General features: G+C 41.3%; 1 protein-coding gene across 8 annotated transcripts in view; it reads left to right on the forward strand.

The window, feature by feature from the left end:
• The window catches only part of ehbp1l1a (EH domain binding protein 1-like 1a), a 42,988-nt gene that overhangs the window by 13,591 nt on the left and 16,004 nt on the right, over window positions 1-13,393 (forward strand). For 2 of the 8 annotated variants that reach the window (XM_026161251.1, XM_026161264.1), the window contains exons 7-16: window positions 38-106; window positions 1,007-1,252; window positions 1,780-1,842; window positions 5,050-5,265; window positions 5,383-5,526; window positions 5,644-5,817; window positions 5,936-5,995; window positions 6,077-6,182; window positions 8,725-11,759; window positions 11,846-11,900. In XM_026161251.1, the coding sequence (XP_026017036.1) occupies window positions 38-106; window positions 1,007-1,252; window positions 1,780-1,842; window positions 5,050-5,265; window positions 5,383-5,526; window positions 5,644-5,817; window positions 5,936-5,995; window positions 6,077-6,182; window positions 8,725-11,759; window positions 11,846-11,900 (4,168 nt within the window). Of the gene's footprint in view, window positions 1-37; window positions 107-1,006; window positions 1,253-1,779; window positions 1,843-5,049; window positions 5,266-5,382; window positions 5,527-5,643; window positions 5,818-5,935; window positions 5,996-6,076; window positions 6,183-8,724; window positions 11,760-11,845; window positions 11,901-12,094; window positions 12,299-13,393 lie in introns of all 8 variants that reach the window. The other 6 variants (XM_026161243.1, XM_026161256.1, XM_026161283.1 and 3 more) reach the window with 6 other exon arrangements.

Here is a 13,393-nt window from a genome sequence, read left to right on the forward strand (position 1 = left end):
ATCACTCTGCCTGCTGTTTTCTTTCTTCATACAAAAGCCTCTGCTTCCCCCACTGAAAGAGTTCATGATCTGGCCTGGAGGCCTGTAGTTGAATTAGGCCCCACAGGTAATTCTCACTTCTGTGAATTTATTATCATTTCTCTTCCTCCTTTCAGTTCCTCTCTTCCACTTTCCACACTCACATATGTTTTCTTAAAAATAACACAAAAACCCACTTTCATATATGCATCTGCGACTTTACTTTAACCCTCTAAACCAGGGTGTCAAACTCCAGGCCTCGAGGGCCGGTGTCCTGAAACCTTTTCATGTGTCACTGCTGCAACATCCCTCGAGGACTGGAGTTTGACACCCTGATCTAAAGCCTAACCTGTCGCCGTGCATTTTCCAATGTTTTTTTTTTAAACATCTGCAACTCCTGAAACATTTGCTCAAATGAAAAAATTCCAAAGCTTCCTAAAAGCAGCGATTTGTGCTTTTCAGTTTTATTAGAGTAATTACGGTAATGCCAGGCATGGTGTTGCATTAAAGTTTGGTTGAAAGAAGAGAGAGTCAGTGTGATGGAGCTCTGCAGAAAACAGACATTTTAAAGGCATTTTGGTTCTTTTTATTGTGTTTTTTTAAAAATTTGTTTTGTTTTTGTTGTTTTCTGTGTTATTTGACAAGATCTGGATGTGGCGCCTTGCCTGGGAGGACCATACTGACCCTAATATCACTGAAAAGCACAGAGTTGGTGCTTTTATAAACCATTGCAATTTTTCGATTGTGCCCCTGGAACAAGAGTTACATTAATTTGACCTAAAGGTTTGGCCTAAAACTGATTTAATGGGTTAAAATCAGTGTCCAACCTGACCTTTTTATTTATTAGAGCCAGTTTGGGAGTTTGGGAGTACACATGTCATTATGTTTTTACATTTCTGCTTGTTTCCTGTTTCCTGCTGACCTTTATTTCATTTCTTTATTTTCCATCTTCTCCCTTATCCCTGTGCATGTCATATCTTTCACTCAGTGACCTCAGAGACTGATAGGAAAAGGTCTTCTGGCATTTCTTCCACCTTTTCAGCACCATCTTATCCTCTACTGTCACTGCCAGTCCCTGATCCATCTGTTCCATCTTTCTCATTGCAAACCCACGCACAACCACCGAGCACTACCCAGCAAGCTCGGCCCTCTCCCAATGCCTACTCGTTGCCAGCCTTTGCACACTCTCACCTTCCTGTACTCCCCAAAATCTTCCAGCACACTGTTGGATCAGGTACTCGTCAACAGATGTTACTAGTTTTGTGTGCTTCCCTTTCTTCTCTTTGACCCTGAGAGCCCATTTTTAAAGGGATTATCTGCATTTGATTTAATGCATCAATGCATCTGTTGCACCAGTTGCAGAGCTGAAGCACTTTCTGTTAAAGGAGTGTATGTTCATGGATTTACACCTATTCTTAGTAAAGTTAGGATAAAACTGCAGCTCACTGTTGATATTTCTTTCTCATTATATCCTATTATAATGCTAGAAGTCATTATTATAGCTAATGCTGCAACAACTGAGGTGAGGCTGTAGGTTACTCCTGCCATCAAACTCATCTCCACTGCCTGCACTCTCTCCTTCACCTCTCATGTGCATTTTCATAAATGCTGTGAATCCTGTCTTCTGGTTGTAGCGTAGTTAACAGTCTGCATATTTTCACTTGCTCTCGTTATTTGTCTTTTATCTTCACACTGCTCCCTTTCTCTTCTGATTCTGGCGCTTCCTGGACATGTTCTGCTGGCGTCTCGTGGACATTTCAGCTCCTCAAAGGCCCCAAAGCTTCCATTTTGGCTCCTCTTCAACTGAAGCCTTGAAGGCCCAAGGTTTCCTCTCTTTAATTTCTTCAAAATTCCCCTTTACCCTCTGATCCATCTTTCTATCTCCCTCAATCCTCAAATTCCTTGCAAACAGCTTTGTTTTGGAAAAAACAAAGCTGTTTGCAAGGAATCCCGTTCTGCTCTGTTCGTATTGACATTAGAGTAGATGCATCATGTAAACTGGTATTTATGTATTTAGGGTAATGCTGCACTTCAGGGTAAAACATCCATTTAAGCAAACATACCATAAAATGTATGAAGGAAATAAAATCTGATAGCAACAGGTAAACTAAAGGTGGGTCCACACAGGAAGTGATACTTTGCTTTGTTGCTTAGTTGGTGTTCAGCTGATGTTCCTGTCTTAGGTTGCCTGGGTAACCATTTCATGGATGTGCTGTCCTAGCCAGCCAATGCTATCCTGGCTATCTTGGCAGTTGCTTCTTGTCTTGGAATTGAGAAAGGTTTAACTCAGGACTGAGTTCCCGTGCCCTCTAGCTCCCCACGCCCATTATTAGACACTGTGAAGTAGCATAACGTAAGCAGCAAGGAAGGTGATAAGTAAACAGCATCAGCAGACTATTTAAGCTTCTTTTAAATATACTTTATTTCTGGCATCTCCATAAAACAATCAACCTGGTAGGAAAAAATCCCACTTGCTTTATACAGGATTTTATCCACACCTGAACCTCGTTAGTCTCTACCATCGAAACAAATAGGTCGGACCAAACAATACAATTCTAAACAAAGAACAGGAATAAGATTATGCATGAAATTGACAAACTCATTTACTCAGCTAAATGGTTTGAAAAGTAAAACACTGCATGAAGTACAACTCAAAAGGCTACTTTAAAGAAAATAATCAATACAAAATGAAAAAAAACTTCATTTGGTTACACCCAGTGATGCAATTAATGACCTCATGACCCTATACCCACATAGCAAGCAGGTCTGGCCCGGAGCTGGTATCAAGCCGGCACTGCTGGCTGACCTCTGGCATGATAAGACGTATGTCATCCAGATATGGGCCAGGCCTGGCATAGATGGCACTGTCTATGTGATTGCATGCTCATAGAAAACAGGTCTGGCCCGGATCCGGCATCAAGCTGGCACTTCTGACTGACTGGTGTCATGGCAGGGTGTATGTCAACCAGATGTAGGCCAGGTCTGGCAATGATGGCACTATTCATGTTCCTGTTTTCCTATTTTAGTTAGAGGACCCAAATGCCTTGTTGCAATACTATACTGCTATGGTAGCCAACGTTTCAAATGCAGGTTTGACAGGTTTGTTAGTTTACACTTTATCCAAAACCTAGTGACGGTTTACTCATGGTCACCACCGGGTGGCTGTAGCTCAGGAGGAAGAGCAGGTCAGCTACTGATCGGAAGGTTGGTGGTTCAATCCCTGGCTCCTCCAGTCGGCATGTCAAGAGTGTGAATGTGAATGAATGCAGTTAGGAAGCACTCAGTTTAGAGAAAGTGGGTGAATGTGGCATAGAGCACTTTGAGTAATCTGGGAGAGCAAAAAAGCGCTATAAAAGAACAGAGTTATGTTACTTTTGCACTATTATGTTCCGGCACATGTTGTTATTACATGGCTTGATTAAGGTACACATTAGGCTGACATCTGAGCCAGCAGTGTGTCTGCAACTGGCCTTGTGCTGGCCCATGTGTGGGCCACCTCTGGCAAACCAGATCTGGGCCACCAAAGGGCCGTCATTCTTTGCGGCATGTGGGCCATGTGTAAGCACATTGTGTGGGCCAGATCAGGGCCATACCAACTTTGCTATGTGGGTATAAACAGGAAATACTTGGCGGCCCTTCCCATATACCCGTCTTAAATATAGGACCTGAATACATGTACAAACATGGTAATTATAACCAAAGCAATATGAAGAAACATAATTTACCGGACATTTGCCTGTGAACAGAAGAAAATTCAAATGACCTGATGGCTAGTAGTGTTTGCTTTAAAACATATGCATGGATGTAATAGATGTAACTGCTGCTACCACAAACAAACCCAGGATAGTGTGTCAAACAAAGTTACACCAGCAATGTATAAATTAAAGCATTATGGCTAACTGTAAATTAACAAGGAAATAAGTTATCAATTCGGTTAAGGGACAAGTGGTAATACAAGCAGAATACAAGCTCACACACACACACACACACACACACACACACACACACACACACACACACACTATCGTGGTCTAAACATATCATGCATTATTAGCTCTGTATGCTGCTCAGTAACACTGGATATTTATTGCTCACTGTAACTGATGCTCATGTTGGTTGGTGCTGTGGTTTCCCTGCTGTGCTGTTTCTTTTTCTCAGCAGGTGATCGAGCAGATTTTCAGTTTCTTTTCTTTCCCCCTCGTCTTTCTCTTTCCTGGCCCCCCAGTCCTGTACGTTCTGTTTGTAATAAAATCTAAATAATAAAAATTGAACAAACTATGCCAGTCAAGTGGACCATTATAGCAAAAGCTGTGGTGGTCCACTTGGGAAAATCAATCTGTTGGGCAGACGGGACGGGCAGGAGTCCCAAAAACCTGAAAAGTGTTTTAAATATCTCCGTCCAGCCTACACATGGGATTTAAATCAGGATAGATCTCAGCAGTTTCTCTTTGCACAATATTCCAAACAAAGAATCCATGTCTTCCTATGATGAAACCAGTTTGGCCTTGAGATGTGATAGAGGGAAGCCGAGCATGTTGGTAGGTGGTTAAAGTGTTAAAGTTGACCCACTGCTTCACAGGCTGTTCCTGTCTCAGTGGCCTCTGGCCCCACGTCACTGCTGGTCACTTCCTGTGTGGACCCATCATTAGAAGTATAGTTTTCATATTGAGAATGAGACTTACTGATCTGAATCTATTTTGAGAACAGACCATTACATTAAGCACTGACAGAGCTCTGATGTCATAGCTTTGAAAATAACTGCAGAATAAATACTTTCATATGTTAAATACTAAAACTAAATGTATCCTTGGAAAGTTGTCAAACTGCTGCCAAATGTAGTGTTTTACACAAAGTAGTGTGTCATGCAGCCGATGTTATATGTAGTACTCTGCATGCACAGGTAAGCTTCCCTTGTATATTTTCACATGTGAAAAGTTTGCTGTCTTGATTATCACAATAATGCAGCGATAACTTTTCTTTTCTTTTCTTTTCTCTTCTTTTCTTTTCTTTTCTTGTCTTGTCTTTTCTCAGCCTGTACTAGTGCACGTAGAGAGCAGAGTGGTCCTTCTTTTTCCTCTGTTTCCTCATCATCATCCTCAGCTCTACTCAGCTCTTTCCCTATACCTCCGCCACGTCCTGCTCTCAAAGCCTGCTCCACCTCTGAAAAGCTTGCCTCACCTCTGCTAGAGTCTGATATGGGGTCTGCCCATATCAAACCTACAAGTCTACCGTTTTCCCCAGAGTCAGGTAAAGGGACAGAGATTAAAGTGTAGACCAAGCAGATATTTTCCACACCCTTTACTTGACCTTTACCTTTGGTTTTTCCTTACTCTGTCCTCCCATGTTTTCCCCTTTGTTTTCCAGCTTCCTGGCAGACTGAATGGAGGCCTCCTAAATCTCAGGTCCCTCTAGCACAGCTGGCCCACTCTCCTACGTCTCTGCATCCCTTTGTCAGTGATCCTGGACAAGCTGCACTTCTGCAGAAAAAGCAGAGACTAGAGATGCCATGTAATTCTGCTCTACTTTAAACCCAGACCAGTACTCTGCCATGTTGATCAGAGGCTGCTTGCTGTACTTCTCTTTCATTCGTCTCTGTTTTTCCCTTCTTGTTTTCTTTCCTGTCAGCTTCATCTTCTCTGCCCACTGCTCAGCCTTTAGATGAGAAACCCAGCGGAGGGTCTGGATATGTTTCTTTTTGGAAACCTCAGGTCACATCTGCATTAGAGACCGCCTCACCTTCTCTACATCTTTCCTCTGCTCATGTGTTTCCTTCTCTTTCAGTCTGTGAACATGATGCAGGTACATGGTTAGGTTCAGCACAGAAAAGAGTGTAGCTGCTATGCTAGCGTGATGGCACACGAACCTCGTTTTTTAGCTTGATTTGTAAAATCGTATCTTTGCTTTTCCTTCTTATTAGAGTTCAAAAGACAGCTGAGCACCCTGAATGAAGAGGATAACCAGTGCACAGCACCCACAGGTAAGCATCAAGTCAGCATTCAGTGGGGTAAGGCCTACAGTACGGACTGCATGGCTAACTCTCTGAACTGTATGTTATTAGCCTCTAACCCTGGAGGCCCAGCCAGCCAAAGGTCAGAGAAGGTCAGAGCTTCAGAGAGGAAAAGAGATACAGCGTGTGGACTCGACGCTGCCAAAGCATCAGCAGGGTAAGTTGTTCCTGCAGGCTGCTTGAGTTTGGCACTTCTGAACATTTGCTGTGTTTTCACGATCGTCTAACAATAATCCACGTTCCCATATCACAACATTTTTGCTTATGGTTCTATCAAACTGTAGTTTCGAGAGTACTTCATGAGGTGTAGTTATCCTTGTTTAATTGGCCTATAAAAATGAAAAACACTGTTTTTCCTCTTTAAGGTTATATTCTCATGTAATTCTGAGCCACTTTATTTGAAGCTGCTGTGTAACGACATTGTCTGGAAGTTATGTTCTCTCCATTTGTGCTTTGTCAGAACTTTTGATTGGATTTTCATTTTTTAACAAAGTCACAGTGAAACAAATCTGAGTAGTGAGGTGTGCAAAGATTGTGTTTGTGTGACCAACAAATCCCCAATTTTTCAGTGTAACAAAATTACATGCTGGCATGCTATGCAACAGTTTCACTGTTGTCCACGTGAGACAAATTTAGGAAACAAACCAGTGAATTTTGAAATAAACAACGATCATGCTCGTGGTCTCACCGTGCAACTGAGATTTTCCTTTTTTGGCCTGGGAACGATGTATTCATCAAATAACCTGCTGAAAGCTCAGAGACTCACATGAGCAGCGATCCTCAACGGGAAATCTTGCACCGAAAAAACACACATTTAGTTTATTTTCTGCAAGTATTCAACTTTACAAGAGGAGGTAAAACAGGACTCACTTTAAGTGATTTAAAAATAGCACCTGAACTGTAAAGAGTTACACAGGAAGATGATTCTGGTGGGGAATAGAAAAAAAGTATTTATTTATTATTACATAATGTTTAATGTGACTCAGGAAGTGTTGCTTTTAATAAATGATAATAGTGTCATAATTGTAAGAAGAACATGTATTTACTGAGCAACAACGCGGTCTACAAGAAAGAATGAACAAAACAGCCTCGAGATCAAGAAAATAAATTGCACTAATTGCAAAAATTAGTGCAATAAATTTTTTTTGAGTTTGCACTAATTGCAAAAATGCAATTTTTTATTACAATATATAAAACCACCCCATGCTATTTCAGTCCCGAAAAAATTCACAGAATGCGTGGCATGCTTTGGAAAGATGGACGCATCGGAGAGCAACTTGGAGTTTGTATCTTGCCCAAAGATATTTGGTGTGCAGACTGGAGCAGCCTGGGATCAAACCACTAACCTTCCTTAACCTTAGTAGATGACCTGCTCTACCTCAGAGCAGCTACATCCACCTCAAGGAAACAGTCAACAACATCCACTGAAAGAACATTTCTTTAGTAAGGCTTCTGTCAAGTCGAGTTACGCCTGATATATTGTCTCTAATCAAGCTGCATAAGAAGTCATGAACCTTTCCCATCAAGGCTGCTGAAATTCAAGTCAACCAATCATCATCTCAACTGAACAGGGTTGGAAAGTTATGAGAAAAGGCCAGACCAATCAGATTTTAGATCTGATTTTAGACTCCATGTTAAGAAGATGAAGCGGTTGCTTTAAAAACAGTGTTTGAGTTCCCTGTTTGATGTTTCTGGGTGAAATTTTTGAAACTTCTGCTTTTTGATTCTGCTTTTAGAAATGTGATTTGTAAAATGTGCCACTCAATTCCTGACAGGCCACTATTTGTGATTGCTAGTCCCTTGCTTTGCATTGTGATGCAGTGATGTGATACATTGTTACAGCTAAACACCAGCTGGCAGAATTCTTATTTGTAGTTTGCATCAGTTGTGTAGTTTTGAACTTTTTTGTGGTTGCCAAAAATATAAAGTAAGTTAAAGTTACAAAGGAGAGAGAGTGTTGCCAAAGGAGCTGAGATCACTGAAGTCACTTTCAGAGTCACTGGTTGCCATTACGTCAGATTATGGTATTACTGGTATGCTAGGAACAGTGAAACAGTGAGAGCAGGTAAGTGTATGTGAGCGTGATACCTGACCTCTGCTCTGGATGCCATTAATTATGCTCTTTTTATGAGATGAGCTTCAGTTGTTGTTATTGTCACTATTCCAACAATAGTGATGTTACTGAGCAACACTGGTTGCAGCTAAAAGCACTGAATATAAAGCAAATAAAAAAGTAATCAAAGACTATGCATTGCAACAAAGTCAGAAGAAATGGAAAAAAAAAAGTTGCACAGTCGCTGTGGAATCATCATCAGCAAAATGTTGTGACTTGGTGCTTTGTTTGTGGGGTGCAGTTCTTGAGTGTGGTGTCTTAGTACTGGACTGTTTGTTGTGAAATGCATTTGTCGAATACCATGCATGACATTATGAAGTTATTAAAGCAACAAAGAGTAGTAACAGTGCTTTATTCAAGCGTGTTATTTTAAAAAAATGATTTTAAAATGATTTTAAAAGATTTATATCTACTTCACAGTGACCGTAACCCTGTACCAGAGTTTCACTGTATTATTATGAAGATTATGAACTTGAATTGCATTGATCTTTAATAAAATGATTTAATATATTTATTATATTATTGTGGCATCCTCCTCCTTGACTGTAGAGTATTGACTGTGACTTTGTATTTACCTTTTCTTTAGTGATGAAAACGTGGTTTTACTGCAGTCAACATGTTCGATTGGTGCTGCAAAACCACTATCCCAAACCCAAGTAAATAACGCTGAACAGCAACTACAAAAACCTCCAAATAGTAGCACCATTCAATGGGAAGAGCTACCAAAAATGACTACAGAAAGTTATCCTGCAGACAGGATCATTCTGTGGGAAGAGCTACCAAAGGTGACTACAGAGGAAATTAGAAAAGCACCACAGAAAGACAGTGAGATGATGAAAGAAATGGCTGACACGCAGATGGAGACAAATAGAAAAGCTGGGATACTGTTGCCTGGCCCAACCATCAGCAGCACATTTGGATTTCCTACTACTTCTGAACAAACATCTGAATCCCTTGTGCACAATGAATCTACTTGGAAAAAGTCATCAAAAGATTTTGAAGTTGCAACCACAGAACTTGCTCTTCACCCAGAAGGAGACGTATATCTAGAAATAGATAAAAATGTTTGCCAGCCTAGTGCACAATGTGTGCAAAGTTGTGTGGCGCCTGAAACGGGCTATAAACAGGTTAATTTTTTGGGGACCTGTTCCAGGTTGACAAACATTGCTGGCATGCCATCCAAAATGCCACCAGATTATGAAAAACAGTGGCGTGTTGATCGAAAGCTAATCTGGAAGAAACAATCTCAAATACAGCGAATATTACCACCATCTTCATTAGAGAAGAATGAAAGTGAAAAGAAGGAAATGGTTTCACTGGCACGCTCTTGCCCCAGGAAGGTTAGAAATCCAGGATTCCCATCTGTGTCTCAATACAGTTATACAAATCACTGTGGTCCAGATGTATGCAGCATACCTGGCTCAGAATCTGTTATTGATAGCAGATCAAAGATGTCGCAAGAAGAATTTAGTGCCATGACTGAAAGAGAAGTGTTACTAAGAGAGAAGGATGGAATTCAAGAACCGGGAGTTTTGACGCCAACATGTCCAGAGCATTCCTCAATAACAGACATGACCGTGATTCCACAATCTACTATAGTAAAGTGTGGATTGGCTAAAAACAGCATTTTAGGTTCTTGTCCAAAAATCTCTCTAATTGAAGGCATTCCCTCATTATTGGAGAATCCTTTCAGCAAAAACTGGATAACAGATTTTAGACCTTTAGCAGTAAAACAAGCGAAACTCAACCTCATAATGACTGAATATAGCCTTGACCATGGTGAAATGAAGGTAATGTCAACCTTTGCCTCGATTTGTCCAAAAGAAGCTTCTGTCCCAGGATTTCCATCTGTTTTTGCACCGACAGTAATCTGTAATAAGTCTAGAATGCTCAGTCTCCTTCCATCTTCCCCCACTGTCTCCAGTATAGCTGGTTTTCCATCATTACAAGCTGACAGCAAAAACTGGAACACCATTCATCAACCATTGTGGAAGAAGCCGTCTGAAAGGGAGCTCGTGTTAGTAATGGAGCTCGATAAAATACCTAAAAACATGAATGGAATCGTTTCTCTTGCACAAAGTTGCTCAAGGAATTCGTGCATCTTTGGGTTTCCCTCTGTGCCAAATCCCAGATTGTATAATGTTGTAGATATGACAGATATGGTCAGTCTTTCATGCTCATGCCCCAAACTGTCACAAATAGCCGGATTTCCATCATATTATGATTCAAAAGACTGGATAATAAGCAAGGAACCACTGTTTGAACCAAGAATGAAAGACATGCAGATGGACAGAGAGAACAAAATGACAAGTAATGAGAGAGTAATGAAATTAATGGTTTTCCTTCTACCAACTTGTCCCAAAGTTTCAAGTATTCCTGGTTTCCCATCTGTTCCATGTCCCAAAATTCATGGCCTGAATATGGTCAACCTCCTTCCTTTGTGTCCAGTAATTTCTGCTGTACCTGGATTTTCATCGATTGAATCACATCTGAACGTGGGATGGCCATCTGAAACGGATTTACTGATGCACAGACCACAAAGGAATACTCATCTTAGCATAATCTGCTCACCAGTGATCATAGACAAACCAAGCCACATGCTTCCTTTAGTTCCATCGTGTACAAGATCATCATTGATTCCAGGCTTTCCTACTGTCACTAAATACAATATCCTAACTCTCCTACCCGCTTGCCCGCAAGTATCAAGTTTGCCAGGGTTTGCCTCACTCAAAGTGGGCTTAAAATCCCAGTGGCTTTTAGATCCATATACTTATGGATCTATGCATAAAAATCCAAAGGAGACAGTTTTTCTTAAAGATGTTCCAAATCAAAATGCAGAGATTATGCATTTAATGGCGCCAGCTTGCCCAGAAAACTCCAGAATCCCTGGATTCCAGTCTGCGCCCCATTACAATTCCAAGAATAAATCCAGAATAAGTTTTGTACCTTACTGTGCCAGTGCTTCATGTATCAAGGGATTTGCATCCATGACTCCAGTACCAAGCACAGGTTGGCTAAGTGAAACAAAATCTATTTTGTCAAGACCTCAGAAGAAAATGGCAGAAATGTTTGTGGTACTTACTCAACAGGTCAAGTCGGATTGCTTCAACGTAAACATGATAGCACAAGTGGGGTCTTGCCCCAAAAAAGCCAGAGCATCCGGTTTTCCGTCTGCTCAAATTACAAACAAATCACCAAATATGGTCAGCCTAAACTCTTCTGCTCCATGTGTTTCATGCATCCCAGGTTTTCCATCAGCCAGAAGGCATAGTGCTGAATCTATGAACATACAAACCGTGGCAACATTCAACAAGATCTTGTTTAAAAACCTACGCAATAAAAGAATTAGCATTGGAGAGTTTCCTGCAAAACAAGACCATAAGCAAGATGAAGTTAAGAACATGGTAGCAATGGCTCCATTGTGTCCAAAACTCACTCAAACTCCTGGGTTCCCCAGTATTTTGCAATTGAATCCAACTGCAAAAACAATGCCTGTGCCACCTGCAACTAAGAAGCAAACCTTGCAAGAATTACCTCATGCAGAGTCATATCTCAAAGACACAGGAAATCCTGGTGTTTCTTTTGTACCTGGTAGCAGTCCAAGCACAGAACTTTCATATGGTGAGACATTTGTAATGTTAATATAAAGCTCGGAGTTATCTTTCTTTGCCATACATTTTAATCCATTTGATTTTTCTTTTAAACAGAAGAGAAACTTAAAATTGGTGCCAAGCAAAACATAGAACTTAATGTAGATAATAGGTAAGTGGACGTGCCTGATGCTCTTGCGTTTTTTGCATTTAGTGTTTGCCTAACATGCACTGCTTCGGCCAGCAAATTTAGATTGCATGGTAAACTGACAACAAATATGACGTTGAATTTCATGATATTATAATTTTAGTGCTAATTAAGTTTTAACAGCCAGGCTTTAAAATCCTTTATATTCGGGTCCTCAGAAAATCTGAAATAGAGAGGACAGCAGAGGAAGACCTAAGAGTGAAGAAACCATTGGAAAGATCTGAGCTGGTGGGAATCTTAGGTTGGGAACTATTGGAAGCTGAAGGAACAATAACAGAAAAAAAAGGAGAATCCTCTCTATCAGAAAAGGAAAAAGATATCTCTGGATTAGTGGGTGCTATTGTGGGTGTTTTCCACAAAGGGTAAGTGTTCAAACTGAAACCAACTGCATAAAGCATGGGTTGCTTATTAATAATCCTAGACAGAGTCTGATATTTCAGTGTCCAGGTCATTCTAGACTTGTGACACTGTTTGTGCTCACGGTGCAGTTTTCACTTTATCTTTATGTGCCAACATCCACAGGCTGGCTCTTTTAGTCAGCCTCGTCCACGTTGGTCAACCCCGCTCACCTGCTGGGACTAAAAGCCCCCAGCCCTTGTAATAAATTGGTACAATCTATATGAAGAGAAGAAGGCAGTTTCTTTCTGTAGACTCTGGAGACAAGCGAATGTGCCAGTAGCCTTTGGCTAAATCCAGCATTGTGAAAAAGCAAGCAGTGCCCAACTGGTCTAGGAGTTTGTCGACCTGGGACATGGGGTAAGCTGGGGCAATGGTTGAATTTGGTACGCTGGGCTCAAACTCATCTCAATCCTTAACCGAGCTCACCAGAGAAGCAGTATCAGCCTCTCTCCATTCTTTTAGGAGGTTGAGGTGGTATATTTGTGTGGCTTCACCCCTGTCTGACCGCACCACTTCATAGTCAATATCAACCACTCCCCGTGTGACCACCGAGGGTCCTTGCCACTTGGTGAGTAATTGTGAGCTTGATGAAGGGAGCAATACAAAATGTCTTAGCCTAGTCCCTCTATTGTACAGCCACTGCTGATGTTACTGGGCAGGGGGGCGATTCTCCTGTGGAAACTGGACTAAAGCCTTGCTCTCAGGTCCAGGATGTATTGAATTTTATTTTTCCCTGGGTGAGACCTTCATCCCATTTTTCTTTAATCAGGTCCAACACTCCCTGTGGGTTTCTGCCAAACAGCAACTAAAAGGGAGAAAACTCGGTGGAGGCCTGGGCCACCTGCTGCACTGCAAAAAAAGAGGGTCTAGCCAGTGATACCAGTTACTCTCATCCTTGTCTTGACTTCGTTGACTTGTCTTGTTCAGCGACTCCACCAGCTTGTCATTCTCAGGGTGGTAGACGCTGGCCTTAACAGATTAATCAGGCTGGTTCACCAGAAGACATTCTGTGGAGGATGCACTAGGCAGACCACTTTTTTGGCTTTATTCAATAGATA

Source organism: Astatotilapia calliptera, chromosome 3, assembly GCF_900246225.1.
Source record: "Astatotilapia calliptera chromosome 3, fAstCal1.2, whole genome shotgun sequence".
NCBI classification, from domain to species: domain Eukaryota; kingdom Metazoa; phylum Chordata; class Actinopteri; order Cichliformes; family Cichlidae; genus Astatotilapia; species Astatotilapia calliptera.